The sequence below is a fragment of the Xiphophorus couchianus genome, chromosome 22 (assembly GCF_001444195.1).
Source record: "Xiphophorus couchianus chromosome 22, X_couchianus-1.0, whole genome shotgun sequence".
Classification (NCBI taxonomy): Eukaryota; Metazoa; Chordata; class Actinopteri; order Cyprinodontiformes; family Poeciliidae; genus Xiphophorus; species Xiphophorus couchianus.
In genome coordinates this window covers 20,542,936-20,565,593 of record NC_040249.1, presented here as the reverse complement: position 1 = coordinate 20,565,593, position 22,658 = coordinate 20,542,936, and the positions used below count along the sequence as shown (strand labels likewise).

General features: G+C 43.1%; 1 protein-coding gene across 1 annotated transcript in view; it reads left to right on the top strand.

Moving 5' to 3' along the window:
* Window positions 1-4,639: 4,639 nt before the first annotated feature.
* The window catches only part of LOC114137394 (transmembrane protein 229b-like), a 24,048-nt gene continuing 6,029 nt past the window's right edge, over window positions 4,640-22,658 (top strand). Inside the window, exon 1 of the mRNA XM_028005942.1 lies at window positions 4,640-4,740. Within this exon, the coding sequence (XP_027861743.1) occupies window positions 4,698-4,740 (43 nt within the window). The 5' untranslated portion in view covers window positions 4,640-4,697. The remainder of the gene's footprint in view (window positions 4,741-22,658) is intronic.

Here is a 22,658-nt window from a genome sequence, read left to right as displayed (position 1 = left end):
ACATATTCTGCTTTGAGATTAGTTATTGTTGTAAAAGTGAAAATGGAAATTTGTGTTTTTGAAAAACTAAGTACACCCCATGACTGATTTTATGACCATCTGTCAAGTAGCATCAACTTTTTAAATGTTTTTTCCTCACTTTTACTCACAAGTCCTTATTTATTACGTTTGTTTAACTTAAATGATGCATCTCTTCTGATTTTAGTTGGACTAAAATCCAGCAGCAGTTTCCTTCACTTCTTGACTGCTGAACGCTTTCGTTGGTCTTTCCATTTTTTAAAATCTGTTCATTTCACACTTGCTATGCAGCTTCAGGAGCAAAGCAGCTTGATAAATTTAACGGGCAGCTAATCAGAAAGATGAGAATTTCAAATACTTTTTGAATTTTCAATAATATTTTATAGCAACGATTGAAAAACTTAAATTCTATAGTAAAAAAATATATTAAAAATTTGTGATTACAAAAATTAGATTAAATATTTTATTTTTCCTGCTTTCTTGGGCCCCTGATCCACTGCAATAACTTTTTTTCTTCTCTTTCAGGTGTTCTTTTTGTAGATTTGCCAGTTTTTGGTATCTGCCAAGCAGTTTGTCTTATTTGACTTCAGTAACTCGTGGTCATAACCTGCGTTACAAATACGCGCTAGTTGTGGTCGATATTCTGCTAATAGTTGAAAAAGCACCATTTCGCCATTTCCATTAAATAACAAATGAAATCAAAATCACACCTAAATAAGCTTGTCCACGCGGTAAGTCATTAAAAATTACGGCAGCAACAAATGTAAATAAGCAGTTACATGAAATATATTCGCTCATCGCTGACGTCAGAGGAGCCGTTAGCGTCTTATTCAGTCGTTGGACTGAAAAACGGCTACGTATGCGGCATTTATGGAAAATTATATTCGACGATTTTACAGAAGAGCGACTGATTCAACACGTTGGAATGATCCACAACCTTTTATGAACTGTGCGATTCTGTGAACCAGCTGTACATTGTACGAAAAAACACCAAAAAAACCCACCATCCTTCCTCTACTTTCTGATCTCTTCTTCGTTGGTTTCCACCAGTAGTAACGTTTGAGGGATCTGATTGGTGTTTTTGTACATTTAAGGGTATGTACATTTTTGTCTTTTGGTAAAAACCAGGATCTTTTTTTAAAAAAAACAAAACGTTGACATTTTGTGCCCTTTTTACCGTTATTCAAAGCAAACATTACTTCCCATTTTTCCTAATCACTGAGTCAGTTCCTCTCTGAATTATTTTATGTAATCACTTTTTACTTTTATGCACCAGCACCCCTCTAAGGGACAAGAGTGTACAGAAAATGGATGGATGGATGGATTTTTTACTTGTACTTTTATGGTATTAAAATGAAAAGGCTGCACTAAACAAACTCAAATCTCACCAATATTTATCACTTGTTGGTTCTTGCATGCAGCAGAACTAAACAACTCTACAAAGGTTATAAATCTTGAATTTCCCTAACTAATCTCTACAACAGGGTGTCTCACAACAGAACCTTGATAACTTTATGGTCACTGACTTCCTGACTGTGGGTTAAGCCCCGCCCACCGGCCTAGAGGTGTGTTTGCTAGAATCACTGGACTCTGATCCACAGGTCTACAACTCGACCGCCTGTTTTATGACTGTACTCGCAGAATAAACACACAAGACCCGACTCTGGCACCACCAGAAGTGACATCTGCTCTCAGGAAATTTATGGCCACTTGATGTGCAGCATGAGACCTGAACATACAGAACCACACAGTTGTTTTTATGGTGTATTTGTCTACATTCATCCATTGTCTATGCCAAGGTTATTATAGCTAACCAAAACAAACAACTGATATTGAGAAAACGGTAATTAATGGAGAAAAACTATAATTAACTGGAACTATATTGTAAGTTATAGAACTAAAACATACTGAAATCAGAGAAATGATACCCTCTGTTTTTGTGTTTATGGATCTGTTTATTACCCTTTCAAACACAAGCAGTTTACGTCATCTGTCGGCAAATTATGGCGCTCCATAATCCTCCTGGCTAGTCCGCAAAATGGCAACAGCAAAAATTTAAATTGGGATAAAACGCCAGAGTTATTTGGTTGTTTAACAATAATTGAACAATTGTTTTTTTAGACGGTATCTTCTGTTGAATATCCATCCATTTTCTAACACCCTTGTCCCTAGTGGGGTCGGGAGGGGTGCTGGTGCCTATTTCCAGCTAACTCCCGGAGACCCGGAATCTCCGGGTGAGACAGGTCGCCAGTTTGTCCAGGGCAACACAGAGAAAGGACAAACAACCAAGCACACACACACTCACACCTAGGGAGAATTTAGAGAGACCAATTAACCTAACAGTCATGTTTTTTGACTGTGGGAGGAAGCTGGAGTACCTGGAGATAACCCACGCATGCACAGGGAGAACATGTAAACTCCATGCAGAAAGACCCTGGGTCTTTCTGCACAGAGGAATCGAACCCAGGACCTTCTTGCTGCAAGGCAACAGTGCTACAACAACGCCACTGTGCAGCCCGTTTGAATATGCATTACCAAATAAATATATATTTAATCACTACATAACCTTTTTTGAATTCTACATGTAAAAATTAACCAATGTATGAAAAAAACTAAAGCTACTGTTATAAATAATAAAATACAAATAAACAATATTTAACTAATAAAAACCAGCAAGCACACTCTAAAAACTAACTAAAACTAACTGAATTAGACAAACAAAACATCACAGCAAAATAAAACTAAACTATAACAAAAAAATCTAAAACTATCTTTGTAGGGTTTGCTGTGACTCTCCAGGTCTTCACACGGAGACATAAAAAGAAAAACTGCTTGCATATTTACATTAACCAAATATTGCAACTAAAATTTAGTCTTTTCTCTTTCCCTGTTGGATGATGGGTGGGTGTACTTACTTATTTGCACACAGCTTCTATCTTTAAGCTTAATTTTTTTTAAATCTTGAGTTCTTGCGCTTTTAATTAGTTTTCAACCATTTAATGTATTTTGTACAATTTATAGTACAATAATTTTAATTTAATGCCATCAGGCAAATATGAGAGAAAAACGCATTGTTTCATTCTCTCAATAACAATAATTTAATAAAATTAAATTTAGCTATTTAATTTTAAATAAATAGTAAAATTATTATTAATTATTCATTAACTAAATAAATAAGAATTATTTAATTTTTATTTAAATAATTTAATTAACAATTAATATATTTAAAATGTTGTCAATATTAAATATATTAATTAAGTAACTAGCAATTATTTAATTATTGTTTAATAATTAATCATTAAATTAATTACTTAATTTTATAGTTAGTCAAACAATTTATTTAATTATAAATATACTAAATACATAAATGAATACAATTAACTTGAATAATAAAATGATCATGTTTAATCAATAAAAAATATTTTATTAATATGTGAATGATTTAATTTTATTAGATTATACAATATGGCAGAATATACATTTTTCAAAAGGATCTGTAAACGTTTTCAATATTTTTGATTAAAATAAAAATAAGGACGGATCCCACCCGCCCAAAAATCCAAGAAGAAGAAGAAGCTGACGTCATCGCATGCGACACTTCCACTCCGGTGAGTACAAACCTGAATCTGTCAAAATGCTTTTGTACTATAAAACAAGAAAATAAATAACTCCCAAGTGTTACGTTATAAGGTTGCTGACGGCAGTTTTAGGACTTAATGGTAGTAGGACTGTGCCGCAAATGGTTGAAGACATTTAGACATTTTTTTTGCTGGAAGAAATACGCGGGATGCTAGCTACATTAGCCTCTTGGAGCCAATAAGGTGCCATTGTATCTGTACTTAACACATTTAATTAGCCATGATAGAGTCACAGAAGTGTTACAAAAATAGAATAGACTCATCATAGAGCATTCAATGAGAAAACTCTTCTTGTGAATTATTGACGCGAAAGGGATACCTACCAACAGAGAACCTGTTCAAGCATCAACATATGACAAGTTGGGAGTGAGAAGTGAGAATATAAGAAATCAACAAGTTTAATCAGAACACATTCAGTAAAATAAGGAACGTTTTTTTTTATGTTATGTTTACAGAAACTCCGACCTTGCATTATGACTGCATGTTCTCTGAGTGACATACATCGGTAAGCATGTTTTCTATTGCTTCAGATAAGTGAATTTAATGTCAAGATGACCAGACAAACTAAAGAAAACTGGCACTTTATTCAACATCTAAAACATCAGCTAGTTCAAATTCAAACTGATCTATTTATTACGCCAGTTTCTCTGACACTCCCCTCCGCTTCAGCTCACTGATGACCCCTCTAGAGACGTTGAATTAAACAGAACTTTTTGTGATACAGACACTGCCAAGTTTGCCTTTGAGAAACCCATCAATAAACGTGTTTGCACTCTTCCTCTATAGCTAAAAGCGAGCATTCATTCAGCCGTCATCGGATCAATATTGACGTTAATGTGCCCTCCACGCAGCATTTTTCTCCTCAGGTTGGTCCGGGTTTCTCCTCCTCTCTTCACAACTGGACCTGGCCACAGAGACATCAGTGTCTGATAACATGGAGCGGCTTAATGTTTAGCCTAGAATCCACGCTCACACGCACGTGCACACACAAGGGGAAGCAGAGGGATTATAAAGGCACACAGATCTATACACCGGCCAGGGATGAAGGGCAGAAAAGTAGCAGTGGGAGGGAGAAGTGGTCGAGGTGAGAATTATTACTTTTAATTGCATTTAATTAGCTTCAAAAACTGAAAATTCAAGCCTCAAATAAAATTCCTCACCTTATTTTCACTTGAATTGATCTCAATAATGCGATTTTATTACTAATGTTTTAATTTATCAGAAATAATACACACTTGTACGTGCCGTCGTGTTGATAATTTAAAGAGTTTGTTCGCACAGAGTGAAAGCTTGTTGAAGATCAGCCGTGTCTTTAATTTGCTAAGCAGGACTATTAGCTTGTTAATCCACATTAGAGGTGTGTTTCCTGTAAGCGCAAAACGAAGGAGGAGCATTATGCATGGAACAAAGTGCAGCAAAAACGATATTATCAAAACCTTATCATGTTTCAGAGTGCAATTTGTTACACACCTTAATTTTTCTCACGATAACAGAGAAAGGTTTAAGTAAGGTAGTAATATTAGTCACCACATACCCTCAAAATGAGTCATTATTTTTCCAGGATGAAGTGAGTAGATGACAAACTACTTTATTAACAACAAACAAAAAATGGCGTACATACATTTAGTTAAATCTTTAAACAAGTTGCACCAATTTGTAAGCATTGCCAAGCGACTAGCATAAATCCTGTTGGATGTTTAGCATCTTTTCTGGGTAGAATTGGTGAAATTCAATTAGCTTGATGGCACAGACACAATTTTTAACCTTAACATAAACGTTTTCAACAGTTTTGTTGTCTGGGTTTCATGTTTTACTCCTTTATTTACTCCAGAATCAGTTTGGATATTTGTTTGGGATCATTGTCTAGCTAAAAAACGCAACTGTCTTGAAGTTTCAACCATTTAGCTGTTAATTTCAGCTCAAATTGAAGACATTTGAGGTTTTTATTCATTACTCCATCCACTGACAGCAAGTCAGACCCATGGAAAGATGCAGCCCCCACTTTGCGTGGCAGTTGGGATTATTCTTTGGCTTGACAGAATGACCATGACTTCTCCTCCAAATATCTATCTGGTAATCGTGAATAATTATTTAGTCCTTTTGACCAACTTGTCAACTTTTCTTAAGAAGGAATTGGCCTTACCCATGAAGGCAGCTTTTTTGGCATGTCACCTAGCAACACAAGCTGAGCTCCAGCATATTTGGTCAGCTGGTTTTACCGCTGTATTCACTGTACAATGGCTGCTGGAAAATCAAATGTTTTTTTTTTTTGTAGACTTACTGTTCTGAAACCACTTGCTGTATTCTTGTTGGTTGTGCAGGAGGCTCCACTTCTGCTTTTCAAAGATGTACAGTTGTATAATTGGGCATCTGTTTGCAGCCATTTTCATTTGCGAGTGTAAATGTTGAGTTTGGGGGCGTGGCTGGCAGCAGCTTATTCTGATTTAAAGTGACAAAAGGTCCCAAAACAGCTCATAGGCAGAACTGAGCAGACTGAAATCTCATCATCTAAGAATAATTTTGTGAAAATGTAATGAACCCGTTTTGTATAGGCCATAAACCTATTCTAACCTGATCAAGAAAGCATAATAGGCCACCTTGATGGAAATTTGCTAATTGGAGACAAATAATGAGCTATTTGTTCGCAATTATAAGCTGAATGTTTGGATTAGGAAATGAAATGGCTTTCAAGCCAAAAAAAAAAAGAAAAATTACAGTAACAGTCAGGTAAAGTGGTGGCTGCATCGTTCTGTGGGCCTGTCTTGCCAAAAAACAGGCAAGAACATGTTTTTTACAGCCATTGTAAAACCCTTTTGTGTCCAAGTTTTTACTTCCTTTAAGCATCTTTAGATGTTGCTTCAGTGTTTCCTCATAATGTTCTGTCCTCATGATGCTATCTATTGCCCCAAAACAACCCCAGAGCATAATGCTGCCATCTCCATGTTAAACAGTCAGAATGGTGTTCTATACATTTTTATTATTAATTAATTTCTTCGTCCCTGTGTGCATTTGCAAACATTAAACTGTTGTTTTTATGTTTCTTTTGATGTAACAGATTGGCCTTTCAGCTCATGCTGATATTTGTTTCACTGTAGATGATAACACAATTACCACGTTTTTGCTTTTGTTCCTGGGTTGATATTAACATTTTGAACCAGAACCCGTTTCCTGCCTGTGTGGAATGATGATCGTTGAACGTTCCCATCTTGTTTGTACTTGCGCATAATTATTTGTTTTGATTAGCGGCATCTGGAAATTGCGCCCAATTCGAACCAGACTTATGCAAGTCCACAATTCTCTTCCTGATATTTTGGCTGATTTATTTCCAATGATGTTGCACAAGGAAGCATTGTGTTTCAGGCGCGTCTCTGATTAACTCAGATGTTTTCAATAAACGTCCCAAATTGCTTAACGACATAATAATCTTAGTGTTTATTAACTTTAAGAGAGCCTTAAAAGATGATCTCTCATTATTCTGGCATTTAGCAAATGGGAAAATGTTGGAATTTTTTGTTTTAATTGGCATAAAATGGGAAATGTTTATTCTGATATCACGTCAGATAGTGTGAAAAAATGCTCTTTTCTTTTTGTTGTGTATGTAAACTTCTGGTTTCAACTACATAAAAAGCAGAAAAGTAATTTATAGGAATTTATAGACATCTGTTCAAGATATTTGGATGTGTTAAAGTCTAGATTAAGAAACAAAACGCTTAAAAATTGTTTAAAAACAGCAAAGGAGCCACCAAGACTGAAGTTTTCACCAGTGTCAATAGCTATAGTGCTAACCAAGAAAGATGCCCATACTTTCTTCTCGATTGGTTTATTATCAGCACATGAATACTGCTTTGCCTCTTGGATCCAAAGGTAACAGCAAAATGTCCTCCAGGGGTGTTCAAAGTGCGGTCCAGGGGCCATTTTTGGCTCTCAGGATGATTGATCGCAGTTCAAAAAGCCTAAATTTGGTTGTTCAGTTTAGGCAATTGGTGAAGATACAAATTTAAAAACAACATTGTGGTGAGATTTTATAAAAAATAGATACTCTTCAAATGTATTAAAATGGAAAATTTAAGGTGCAGCACAAAGTATCTATGAAGGTTTTTGCTTTTAATGTATTTTATTAGTAATAGGGACCAAAAGCATCCAGTTGCTTTTACTAAAACACACATTTGAGAACGCCTATTTAATTAACTTGGTAAAATAAAAAAATGTGATTAAAATCTTGTTCCTGTTGCTAAAAAAGATACAGAAAAATTCACAATTTTAAAATATGACTTGCTGTTTTTCTTTTTAAATCAGGTAAGCCTGATTCACGCAACGCTTGTCTACAAAAATCTGACTCCTTTGCTTATTTTACTAAAATATTGCGTGTTTAGTTTGTTGCTTATTTAATAGGTAAAAATAAAATATATATTAGTTTTTGTTATTATCATTAAGAATATTAACAATTTTGTGGCCTTTATGCCCAGATGTTTGGTCACCATTGGTTCACTTAGTTCCAATAAATTACGTCAATCTGTAAAATAAGAAAGTTTAGGTTGTTCCACTAGCTGAAAAAGTAGCGGTATTTTTCTTTTTACCATAACCTTATATTAAAATATGACTCAGCAGACTAGTCATATTGAGGGTTGGGAGTGAAACTGCAGCTTTTACCAGCACCCATCCGTCATCCCGGTTCAGACGTCATAGAAAAGCTGAATGTGTGTTTGCTTCATGCTACTCGCTCATTCAGAGTGCATGTTCACCTGATTGTTTTACCTGAAAATCTTCACATTGAGTCTGAAAAGCTTTGTCACTTCTCATAAGTTCAGTCAGTGGAAACTGGAGCTTCAGGCTAAAGTAAAAGTCTTTCAGATAAAATCCTCTTACGCTTCAGCTAATGTTGACTAATGTGATCTACAATTTACTCCTTACACTTATATATTTTTTAATGCTACATAGACGGATTTTTCTTTAATTAAGAAGTCAACTATTACCGTACTGCTATTAATAGCAGTACGGTAATACTTCTGCGATGTATTCAACCTGACTTTAACCAGATAAAATTAAAAGGCCATTTTATATCAATGTAATTCAAGAATTAAATCTTTTTTACATGAAATTACAAATAAAGAGTAAATCAACAGAGAAGATGCACATCAGTCTTTCATCTAGACAAACTTTTCAATAACTCTTTTGCCAAACTCTAATGAATGAACCCAAGAATTAATTCATTTGCTGTTTTACATTGTAAAATGTTTTGATCTTTCTCAGTGATGAAACATTCCTCTGTGACTCAGCTTATCGCTGATCCTTATCACTGATGTTGTGATAAGGATTTTGAGCAATTACAGTGTCCCGTAGCTCGTTGCCGTACATCTACAGTAGCAGAGGCCGGGTATTTCCTGCAGCTGTGAGAAACTGTACAGAGACATCAGTTCAGTTTCAAGATCAACCTTTAAATCAAATCAGGGTTTTTTTGTGTGGCACATTTCAGCAACAAGGCATTTCAAGGTGCTTTGTTTCATAAAAAACACAAAAATTAACATTTTTATTGGTGAAATAGTTATTTGCCAAACTGCATGCATGTTGGTTTCATCAAACGTAGCTTTTACAAACTAACACCCAGACTGGTGATCTAAATACCATTCACAAATGTTTTCCTTGGCAGAACACAGTCAACTGATTTAATCCCTTCAGGCGACTGCAAAACCCATCAGTCCTGTCTAGGTGCAGCTTTATTTTTAATAACTTTTACCTATTGCCTAATAGGAATGCATTTTAAGTATTTCATAACTTGTGATATTTACAAATAAATAATAAACAATTCTGTGTTCTTGACTTACATCCACTGACTGGCTCCATTTCTCAACTTGTAGCAGATATATTTATATCATTTGAGTAATTTCTTAGCAATTAACTTCATTCCTAAATCTGGTTATCCCCGCCTTCTCAATTTACCCCCAGCCAATCAAACTCCAGCCATCACTGCTCCCTCCATAAAAGAGCTGGGGTTTTTAGCAGGGTTCCAAGATGGCCACTACAAGGACACACCCAAAAGGTAGCAAGCATTTCACAAAGGATCATATACACCAGGGGTGCCCAAAGTCGGTCCTCGAGGGCCGGCATCCTGCAGGTTTTAGTTCGCTCCCTGGTAGTACCAACAACCTTTTCACCATGTCAATGTTCTTCTTAGGCCTTCTAACAACCCATCATTTAATCCAGGTGCGTTAAACCAGGGAGAGAACTTAAACATGCAGGATGCCGGCCCTTGAGGACCGACTTTGGGCACCCATGATATACACACATGCTAGAATTCAAACATTACAGAAAGCCTTACTGCTTCTTAACACACATTAAGCCACATTGAAATGACTATTGCTCTATTTTGATTTAAGAGAGCAGGTAGCTACCATTTACTTCTAATCACTTTCAGTTGATTAACTTATTATCATCAATTTGATAAATTTTATAACTGCAGGAGTTTTCTATTGGAGCGGAAAGGCATCAGCTTTTTGAAGAAGGAACTGTTCCTGCCTATCAGCCTTGGTTGAGTTAGAACACAATTTCCAAACAATTAGATATTTCTACAGTGATATCATTATTTATAAAATAATGTTTTAAGGTCAGATGTGACCTATTACGCTTTCTTGAACAGGTTAGGATAGGTCTAAATGTTCATTACATTTTTTGCACAAAATCATCCTTAGATAATGAGATTTTAGTCTGGTCTGTTCTGCCTATGAGCTCTTTTAGGACGTTTTGTCACTTTAAATCCAAATAAACTGCTGCTGGTCACTGTTTTGCGTATCGGTACATATAAATTACTGTATATGTATATACAATATGTGAATGGGTGTATGTATATATAAATGTATGAAGCCAGGTGGATTAACCGGCTCTTCTCCACTCAACCAGCTAAGGTGTACTCTCAATGGCAGATTAATAACAACAGAGTAGACCCACCAAGGCTGGACACTGAACAATACTGGAAAGGGAGGCGTCCCACAACAGCAATGCACAGTGGCTAATCTTTCTACGAGATGACCACAGCAACCTTCCTGAGCAAGCCCCGGTAACTATCACAATGGCAGATGTCCAAGAAAGAGTCTGTGGTATGAAAACCTGGGCAGCACCATGATCCATGCCTACTGGCTAAAGAAACTCGCAGCCCTCCATGAGCGACAGGCAGCTCAAATAAACCAGATGCTACAAAATGGGACTTACCCTGAATGGTTAACTGAAAGACGCACAATCCAGTTCCAGAAGGATCCCTCAAAGGGTTCAGTCCCATCCAACTATCAGCCAATAATCTGTCTCTCTACAACATGGAAGCTCATGTCAGGCATCATAGCGGCTAAGATAAGCGGGCACATGGATAAATACATGAGCACGCCACAGAAGGGCATTGGCATAAATAGCAGAGGAACCAAACACCAACTCTTTGTAGACCACACAGTCGCCCGAGACTGCAAAACCCGACACACCAACCTGTGCACGGCTTGGATTGATTACAAGAAAGCCTATGACTCAATGCCACTGTCGAGAAAACTGGTATGGGGTTTGAGATCTATCCAGGTACACGCAGAAAAAGGTGCATGAAGGCCTGAAAGAAATAAAGCAATCTTGTGTTTTGATCTATAATGATTAAGTTGGACATGTATGAGTACAATTGGTAAAATGACTGTGTATAAGTAGTCACTGAATGGTTCTGAAATGTATGAATAATGATCTGTAATGAGATAACAACAATGAAATGATTATGTTTGATGATTTATAATAAGTGAAAGAAATGATTAATGCTTAATGAAAATCTGCAAATAGTTTATAATATTTGACTGTGTTTAATAATTAATCAGAGAAAAGGGTGAGTGAAAAGAGAAGGGGAACTTGTGAGTTCCTGCTGTCGCAAGCAGTTCTGAACAGATGGCCAGACGCACAAGATGGGTGGGGCGGTATGGTTGGCTAAGATCAACACGCTAAGGGAAGGACGGGACTTTCCACCTCAGTCAGCAGACAGGAGGGGCCGACGGGGGTTTCTGCGAGGAAACCACGTAAACTAAACCTCCCCATACACATGCATGGCAGAGAAACGTATAAAAGCAGACGGAAAAGGAGAAGTTCTTGTTCTTTGTCCTCGGCGCTGAAGGAGTCGAAACGGAGAAGCAGAGGAAACAGCTACGGACCGCACCCTGGAACCACGGGAGACTTGATACTCAGCGCCGCCAAGGAGGGACAAGTTCCAGACGCCCAAGCCCGAGTTCCTGATTCGGCCATCGGTCTTGCCTCCACCCCGAATACATTGCAACAGACTTGGAGAAAAGACAAAGTTCCCGGAGGGATAAAGAGCTGGGTTTAAAGGATTTAAACCCGTTCTACTTTGCTACTATTCTAAGGAGGATTTTTCCGCACAAGGATAAAGACTCCGTCCAAGGAATCTGGACGTCTCTGCTGCCAAGATTCACCATCAACTGGGTGTGAGTTGCCTCTGCTCCATAAAATTCCATCTCAGAAACAGTGACATAGGTTAGGGAAAGGAGACAGCATGGTATAGTTATACATGTGGACCTTATTATACTGTTCTCAAATTTATATACAATTGATTATTGATTTGTATGTCACATATTCCTGCTTAAGCTTGCTTAATAAAATTCATACTCTAAAATTCTAATGAGGTTGGTGGACATTGGAATTAATCGAGTCAGGTAATCATTCTTCAGTCCTTCTAATAAAGGTAAAATTAATGTACAAGGTTCTAGTAAAGAGGAGGCTTCATAATTTCCTTTGGCGAGAGTAAAATAATGACCCAGGGACTTACATCCAAGTCACTAAATTTAGTCTAGCCGGTTCCAAGAGCGAGTTATATTTTAGAAAGCGAGCTACCGTTAACAGAAGTGGTTATTGGAATTATGCAGCTGTGAGGGCTACTCAGCTAATTGTTTCTTAACTGAAAAGGGTCGTAACTTCTGGATTGGAGGTAGTTAGAGCTAGACGAATCGCTTTCGACACCAGTTTGAATAGATTATCTCTTATAGATCTCATTTAGGGTAATACCCAGGTCTTAGAGATTTTCCGGACCTGTTAGACAGAGAACTGGTCAGTAGTCAGCCCCGGAGGGTTGTGATGAAGTGGGCGGGGCTAGCTATTGCAGGATAACGGACATGGCGCCCAACGTGGGGCGGAGCCAAGTAGGCGGGCCCTACACACCAAGTCAGTAAAAACAGATGTGTGACTCTGAATAGCTCACTTGGTTCGTTAACTCTTAGGGAGTAGAGTTAACAGTGACCGATAAGGCCGTCGGTCACAACCCTTGCAGTAACTGTATAGCATGCAGGTGAGGGAAAAGCTTCTACTGAGGATAAGTGATAGTATCCAGACAGTGAAGCCAGTAGCCAACACAGCCTGGACCCATCCCTACTCAAGAGCGCAAAGAGAGGCTTTGGGGGATAGGCAACTCGAAGACAAAGACAACTATGAATGAAGAAGAAAGAGGGGAACTGGATCCCCTGCCAAAGCCAATAATGGGACAAGAGGCGAGCAACATCAGCCGGGATGGGGAGAGTCATCAATCCCATCTTTCCCAATCCACATTAACACAATTGCCTATATCGTTGATATTACTCGGTGATGGATTGGATTCCTGGATTGAGGTAATTAGGAGGGCTTTCTTTGAATCTCACTACACCATCAAAGAGGACACGGCACGGGACTTAATGAAGTACCTGGTGCAGACTCGGATATACTTTTGCACCCAGCTTAAACATGGTCACCGACTGGGAGTCGTTAAATGCCCGGTAAAGATAACCAAGAAATCGGAGATCAAAGAATGGCTGGAATGGTTCGCTGAACTCCTTGAAGGATGGACGATTGGTGAGCTGCGGATGGTCTACAGCCCCTCCGAGAAATATGACAGCATAGTGAAGACAGCTACATTGGCAGCGGGCATCGAAGGGATCCTGGTGAACCCTCTCGTCAGCGGGGTGCGCAAATACAAAGAATATACCGAGGTCCTGCAGAGACTTTCGGCCTTCAAGGAGACCCGAGGAAAAGAGCAGGCCCCAGACAGGGCAGAATCGGAGGTGGCTGAAGCTCCATCCCGACTGCCCAGCAGGACCACAGGTCTCGGTGAGACCACAAGGGGTGTCGGCCCAACCACCAGCCACTACTACTGGACAAGATGCATACGCAGAACTAAAGAATCTAAGGCTGGTGATTCGGAGTAAAAACGCAGACGAGAATAATGAGGAGTATTTGAAAGATGTTTGGCCGACCGTGCTATCTACCACCAACCACGAAGGGGCCAAAAAGTTGTGGCTGACCAGCGTGACTGCGGACCCGATGGTTGGAACAGAGTCAGCACAGAGCAACTATGAGAGATTGGTGTTGGAGGACATGGACGACGAAGAGTCCCAGGTGAAGAGAGCTAGAGGACGGTTGGACAAAGGAAGCCGGTTGGAACCGCTTTGGCACACACTAAAGCAAACCGTTTCTCCCGCGAGGTATGTGAAGGTACTGCGTGAGGTGACAAAGGGACGAAGAGGAGAGATTGTGTTTGTGAAACTGCCAGTGAGAAGCACGACCGTGGCCCAGATGGATGTGGCAGTGCAGGGATTCGACCTGGAGCAGCAGTACTACGAGGACAAAAGGAAGAAGGAGGCTAGCCAACCAGCAAAGCCACCTGGAAGGGTCAACATCAGACAGCCATCCAACTTCCAGAGCAGGCCGTTCCCGCAAGGCACACAGCCATCCAATTTCCAGGGCCGGCCGTTTCAACAGGGAACACCACCACCCAATTTCCAGAACCGGCCGTTCCAGCAGAAACCACCAGGACCACAAGGGAGACCGACCAACCCGCCGGCTTCACAAAACCAGCCAGGGAAAGGTCAGTTCCTGACAGATGAGGAGTATAGGAAATTGAGCCCAGAACAGAGGACGGCCCTCCGTGAGTCCCGTAAAGCCGGGACCGGGGGGTCACCGAAGTAATGACGTCCAGGTCGCGGGTCATTTTAGAAAATGCCTACTGGGAGGGGAACGAAATCTACGCTAAAGTGGAGGGAGTACCCTACCTGGTGGACACCGGAGCGGAGGTGTCTATGACCCGCAAAGACCTAGAAACAGCAGGACACCTGAAGGTTCAGTTTGCTAATGGAAAAATAGAAGAAATGCCATATGGGACCTGGAAAGGAGTAGTGTGGGTGAAAGGTCCCTACAATCTCCTCACAGTAAAAGACTTAGACGAACTCAGCAAAAAGAAAGGCACACATCGCCGACTAGAGCGAAGGCTGACGAGTTTGAAAGCAAGGTTGGTGAAAGTCGGCCCGACCCAAACCGGATCCGGGCAGCAGGACTGGTACAAACCGATTGACATACCGACGGTGACAAAACAGAAGCTCGCAGAGAGTGACTTCTCCCCGGCTGGGAAAAAGAAGCTACGTGAGATCATCGTTACAGCGCAAGTGGCACGGTTCAAAAACGATTGTGGGGATTTGGGTCCAAAGTTTGTTCATCACATCGAAGGTGGGGTTCATCCACCTGTCCGGCAGTACTCGCTGAACCCGGGAGCAGTCGAGGAGATGGACAAGATAGTGAAGGAGCTGAGCGCCCTGGAAATCATCAGAGAGGAACTCAACCCGATCACCAACAGCCCCATCCAGGCGGTGAAGAAACCTGAATCGGCTGGAGGAGGTTGGAGACCAGTTATCAACTTCAAGGCCCTGAATCGGAGAACAATAGCAAACCGAGCCAGTTTAATCAATCCACAAGGAGCGCTGAAAACTCTTCGAGTCAAGAAGTTCAAGTCATGCATTGACCTAGCCAATGGATTTTTCTCTACGCCTCGCCAGACAATCGCAAGGTAAAACTGCATTCACCCACAAAGGCAAGAGCTACGTGTGGCAAAGGTTACCCCAGGGATACAAGAACTCCCCAAACGTGTTCCAGTCAGCAGTGATGGAAGTACTGGGGGACGTAGGTGCAACTGTGTACATCGATGATGTTTTTATTGCCGATGACACAGAAGAAGAACACCTAGAGAGGCTACAAAAAGTGGTTGAAAACCTCACCAAGGCAGGCTTGAAGCTAAACCTCAAGAAATGTCAATTTGGACAGTTCCAAGTGAATTATCTGGGCTTCCAAGTCACGTCGGACTTGGGACTCTCAGATGGGTACAGGGAAAAGCTGACGAACATTCAACCACCTCAGTTGGAGAATGACTTACAGAAAATATTAGGACTATGCAACTATGTCCGGGACCACGTACCCAATTATCAGAAGTATGCCAAACCTTTGTACAAATGCCTGAGAAAGAGTGAGGAGGACGAGAAGGACGGAAAAAGACCCTGGGTTTGGACAGCAGCGAATCAACAGAACCTGGAAGAATTGAGAAAAGCCATTCAAGCAGCTGTGAGACTGGAGCCAAGAAGTTTGTCAGAAAGACTGGTGGCAGAGATCAGCTGTGAGAATGACGATGCCATGATCAAAGTGAGTAACGAAAATGGAGGCTTGGTTACCCTGTGGAGTTACACCCTGACTTCTGTTGAGAAGAAATATCCGCAGGAGGAGAAAGAGCTAGCGGTGTTAGCTCGTTACTGGGGTGTGCTGAAGGATCTAGCACAGGGACAACCAGTTAAAGTCATCACACAGAGCCAAGTTCATAAGTATCTAAGAAAAGGTACCGTGGAAAGTACTAAAGCAACTAACACACGGTGGGGAAGATGGGAGGACATCCTACTAGACCCGGAGCTTGAAATTGGGCCAGCACAACCCACCAGTAAGAAGAAACCGCCAGAGACACCTGAGAAGCCAGGACATCCGGAATGGACAATCTACACCGACGGATCCAGAAAGGGGTCCAACCAGTCGGCGTACTGGGGATTTATTCTGAAGCAGGACGGCAAGGAAAAATGCCGTCAGAAAGGGAAAGCTCCCGGTAGCGCTCAAGCCGGAGAAGTGACGGCCGTACTGGAAGGATTGCTGGAGTTGGTGAAAAGGAAAATCAAGAGTGCCAGGTTAGTAACCGACAGTTACTACTGTGCTCAAGCCCTTAGAGAAGACTTGGCCATTTGGGAAGAAAATGGTTTCGAGACAGCAAAGGGCAAGCCAGTGGCACACAAAGACTTGTGGAAAAAGATTGCTGAGCTAATACTACAGTTGGAAATAGAAGTTGAGCATCAAAAAGCACACACGCATGAGGGAGCTCATTGGCGTGGGAATGATGAAGTGGACTGTTATGTCCAGCAAAGAAAGATCGTCTTTGTCGGTACCGAGAAGTGGGACAGCACTCCCAGAGGACGGGAGGTCCCAGAAGAGTACGTGGTCGAGGTCGTGCGGAGTGTGCATGAGGCCCTTGGACATGCAGGCGTACGACCTACCCGTAAGGAGCTGGAGGAGCAAGACCTTTGGATCCCAGTAAAACAAGTCCAACGCGTACTAAGGGACTGTGAAGTATGTGGACAATACAACGCAGGTCGCCGAGGGCAGCGGATGGAGGGGTTATCCATCAAAAGCACGGTCCCCTGGGGTTCAGTCTGCATGGATGTTGCAGGCCCCATGGGGATAACAGGAAGAAGAGGTGAGAAGTACCTCTTAGTGCTGGTGGATTCTATGTCGGGGTTTGTAACTACAAAAGCAGCCAGGAAAGCAAACGGCAATAGTGTTGTCGGCATGCTGGAACAAGTATGCAGTGCCCTGGGAATCCCGAAAGAGCTGCGCACGGATAATGGGACTCATTTCCGTAATTCACAGGTTGACCAATGGTGTCAGAAGTTTGGAGTAATGCGAGTTTACTCTCCACCCTATACCCCACAAGCTAACGGAGTGGTGGAACGAGCCATAGGGTTAGTGAAAAGCTGGATAGCTAAAAATGCTAACACCAACAGTTGGAGCACACAGGCGGTGGAAATAGGGCAGGCACTGAACGACAGAAGCAGAGCCGAGAGGCCCGCCCCTGCAATGGAGCTCAACCAACGGCCGTTCACCACGAAGGAAGTGGGGCGGAGCTCCAGCGACAAAAAGGAGAAGCTGACGCCCAGAGTGCCATTCCGAGAGGGACAGCGCGTGTGGGTCAAAGCAAGAGAGCAACCTGTAAGTGCAGCAGTAAAACCCAAGTTTGAGACAACTGACATCGTCAAGCAAGTACTGGATAGGAACACAGTATTGCTGAAAAGAAAAGGGATTCAAGGAGTTGAGCAGCTCAAGCCAGTTCCTGACTAAAGTGAAACAGAAGCCGGTGAAATGGCCAGTGAATCATGTACCATTCCACCCTATATCGGACTGGCCACCGTGAAAGGGGTGGTTGTAATTAGAAGAACACCTTCAGGGATTTGGGCAGGACGAGCCCTGAAGAAATTGGATTGGGCTAAAAAGGGAGTCCTGTCGGAGGAGCGAGAGATGCTGATGTGGGCAAAAGCTAAAAGTCGCTGTCCGGTTTGTTTAGTAAACAACCCACTCCCCATCACCTGGGAGGGACCGGGCTGTGAGAAACCCAGGCAACAAGGAGCCACCGCAGAGATGCTACAACATCTCCGCGTCTCTCCGGTTACGGTTTTGAACAACACCATCTGTGGGAACTGCCGGGTAGGTTACCTGCCCCGACTTCAGTTGGAGACCCAATGGAGCTGGCAGAATGAAGAACCAAAAAGCTGTTATTGCTTCTGGGATGGGGACGATCTCCATCATTGTTCTACTTGCGAAGACCAGCTGGGGAGAGGAGAAGTGACTTTGACAGGTCAGGCTGAGGGATGGCAGGTGACGAGGTTTTATAGCTCGCTGCGATATTACAGAACATATGGGCAAGTACAACCAAACCATGGGAGCCCCATACCGATAATATTACCGGGACCTTCAGCTCCCCCAAACACCCCAGAAGAAGCGGATCCATGGGTGTGGAGGAGGGAAGAAGGGCCCCATGATGTCCTGTGGGATTCTGTTCATGCTGCCTGGCCATATGAAGCTGCTGGAGCATCCCTGTCATTTCCACCATTGAATACCAACCACTCCCCTGTGATCTTCCGGGTGCATCGGCCTCACGCGTACCAACCATCAGCTGAAGGGCTAAGTGCACTCCCAGATGACGCCAGAGACCAAGCCGTTAATGGGGGTTGGACAGGCCCCTGGAAGCTGACCACATGGGCGCATCTGATTTTGGAAGTCATCAATGACTGCACAATTCCTGTGGTGGATTTACCGGACGTGCCAAGGGAAGATGGGGTATGCTGCTCAGATATGTATTACTACACCACTGAGGTGGACGGGTGGGGCAGCAATGCGGTAAGACCTAAGGAAAAGTCTTGCCTGTACTGGATAACAGCGGAGTCCCAGTTTCGGGATGGAGTTTTGCAACACCCGGGAGGCGTGGCCCACAGAGCGGGTACGCCCTCCGATCCTAGCACCTCCTGCCAGATTCAGCTGTCAGTGCGCATGATTACCGTCCCCTATAAAGGAATCTACTCCGTCGGAGCAGCCATCAAAGTGGTGCCAGACGAGCAGCATTACGCCACCGTGTCCTACACCGAACCGGAGCCTCCTAAGAAGAAACCCAAGACTCACGCCTGGCAGAAGCTCGCTTCAGCATTTCCATGGAGGAAGAAGAACTAAGACTAACGGATACACCGGAAGGGGGAAAGCGAGTCGCCAAGTCCCAACGTCAGTCGAAACCCACAAGACGGAAAGGTACAAGGGTTTTTGTGACTAAAATGTTCAAAGTAGGAGCTGGAGTCTCGTCGGGACTTTCAGATAAAGGCCCGTTTCTAAGACTCCCTACTACCTCTATACTACTTGATATGCCAAGAGAAGATTTCACTCCTTCCAATCCGCTCACCGAAGCATATTTTCTCAAGTACCTCATATATCTTCGACCCACTAATTTCCAGAACACAAAACAGGTGGGGGAAAGTGAAGAGTACACGCCACCCCCTCCAACGAAGCCACATTTATTCATCCCTACCGCACCGCCTGCTTGGCAAGGACGAGGGTCCAATAACACGGTCCATTATGCATCAATTTCACCTATGTGCCCAAGATCTCTACCATGGACTTTTAATGCAGTGTATCTCAGGGTACAGGGGATCGAACTACGGATAAGGTGGGGTCCCCATTACCTTGAACCACTGCAAGGACTGTATTGTGAAATTTCACTTAATGACATGATCATTTGGACCACATCACCAAGTATGGCGAAAACCATAGTAAAGAGGGAAATGAATCCAGAATGCTATATATTTAATAACACCAGGCTTCCATTGAAATTGGAAATAGACAGGGTCTACCCCAACCCACCACACCAGAGGATTTTCACCCCGTCAACCTGGGGGTACCGCACCAGACTAACTTTGCATGGGCAACCTTTGTACACCTACATCTCAGTGCCCGCCCCCATAGGGCACAATCACGAATCTTGGTATGACCAGGCGCTGAAAAACGGCACCGCCCAAGGCCCGTTTCCTCGGCCGGACTATTGGAGGGTGTTCCACTGGAAGTGGGTGTGGAGGGGGTTGGAGCCCGAATTACCCTACCCCTCTCCAATATTTACAGCCTTGCAGCAGAGAAGAGCCACCAGACGGGTTGCGAAGAACCCTGCTAACCAGGGCTGCTTCAAGGCTTTAAGAAAAATTTGTACAACGCCTGATGCACTGGATCCCAGAGAATCACTAATCTGGCCAGGATGGATGCTATCGGCATGAGGCGCAAGCCTACAGACCAGGGTTGGCTGGACGCATCATCGGATTCGGACAGCTCCACTGACACTGACGACGCTGAGGACGACTCGGACACCTCTAACGAACCTTTGCTACGGAAAACGACTACGATAACAGGAAAATCCCTTTGCCTGAAAGGGCTGCTGACGCTTCTTGCTCTGCTATTTGCTGCTGCTGTTCTCGCTACGATCTTCTACTTCATCGGAGTTGGACCATGGTACCTTACGCATACAAGAGTCACATATGGACATTCCAAGTATGCCACCTTCAACTGCTGGAATACAAGCACCACGGCTATTTTTGTGCCATGGGACAACGAAACTTCTGCCCAGAATCGAACCGGATTATTCGCCAAAGAAAACGGCAAAAAGTATGTGGAAAGCCGAGCCTACAAACTGAACGACTCCTCCCTAGACGGCCTTCTGAATCGGATCGGGGAGATCTACGCCTATGACTTCCTCGACACCGGAGCGCTCTGCTGGATACGGGTTCTACAGCGCAAAGAATGACGGACCGTCAGGTGCAACTGGATTCATCCGGATCGAGGATTTCCAGAATGGCATTGCAACATGGCTTGTCGATCGCTACTACTGTTGCCGAACCAGGGGTACTGGGATACCGAAGTAGTATACCCGGCCCCGCACAGGTCCTCAGGCTGTCGAGCCTGGCTCCCACGAGGGGAGTTTTGGGGTGACTTTCACCTGAATTGCAGAGAGGATGCCAACATCACAGAGCGACCGCGGGTTAACAGCACCTCCCGAAACGACTTTCTCGATTGGGCAACGAGGCCGCCTTCCAACGAAAGTTTGACTAACATTACGGCCCTCCTGATTCGACAAGGTCCCACACGGTTTATGTTCCAATCTGACCAACAACATTGTTATACGCACCACTTTAGGTGGTTAAATGCCTGCCTCTGGAATAAGTTCGTCAAATGCAGGGGCCAAAATTACATAGTCACAGCTATTGAAGAATACTTGTCGGATTTCTGGCACTCTGTACGCTCAATACGGACAGAAATTGAAACCTGGCTAAATAACACATTCCCATGGACGTACATAGCCAACGACCAAACGTTCTTCATGGGAGACTTCCCGGAGGGAACGGTTCGCTCTCATGCTGGGTTAGAGGAGCTACATATTGCCAATTTGCGCACACAACCCCTTCCAACTCCTGATGAACTTCTGAGTGCTCCTAAAGGCGATTTTGCAAAAATTGATAAGTGTGTCGCCCAAAGCATCTTTAACAGCCTCAATGACACATGCTGGGTGAAAACCCACTCTTCTCCACGATGTGACCTCGTACAAACCAGCAAGGCCTTCTATTCCACCTGGAAGTATCATTGCCCTAGTCCTGACGTCCTTCCAACCGCTAAATGGGCTTTACGAGCCTGGTACGAAGATTATTCACGAAATTGGGACTGGGAATGGTGGGGACTCCAACAAGAAGAACTTCAAGCCTGGGTTATACCCTGTCTCGGTGAGTCTACCAATTATTGGATCAAGTACCAATACCTCGCCACAGTTTATTCTAAGGACCGCATGATTTGGCCTGGAGTTTTTTGGAGACCTGAAAACTACGTCAACCCAAGACCTTGGCGCATGACTTGTAAAAATAACACACGACAAGTCCTTGAGTGTGTCATAAGTTTGGCCAGAAGACCCTGCCACGAGGTTCGCGGTTGGGAACGCTACTGCAAGGAGCAGTATGCAGACGAGTATGACACGCACTCTTCTGAAGTTACTTGGCGCAAAATCAATGGTACATGGCAAAGGGCAATAGTGAGCGGAAAGACCTGTACCGACGCAATTTTAGGTTACCACCTACAGAAGCGCAAGAGTATTCTGGGTCTTCCAGTTCCATTCATCCCAAATCCCCTTATAGCCATCGCCGAAGGACATGCTTTCCGAAAGAGTCTGTGCGATGGGAAAGTGGACTCAGGGTTTGACTGGGTCGGAACTAATCTTTTGTATTCCAATCTTACCTGCACAATCTCTAAGGAGATTTGGCAGAAATGTGGCGAAGGGGCGAACCAACACAACTGCTTCTGGTATGAAACTATGGGTGCAACCATCGTGACCGCAATCACCGAGGTTGTCGAAGAGGTTGCTAGTGTGGTGGAAGGAGGCCTCCACATTGTTGAGCAATGGCTGCTGAGTGCGCTGAGTATGCTGTGGCCGTACATCTTGGGCCTACTGGGCGTGGCCGTGGCTTTAATCGTTGGCAAAATTGTCCTGGAGGTGTGGCTGAAAGCACTATGTCATTGCAAAAAGAGGGAGTACCAACCCCTCCCCCCGAAGGAGGAGCCTGCTTCTGCATAAGAGGGGGCTCT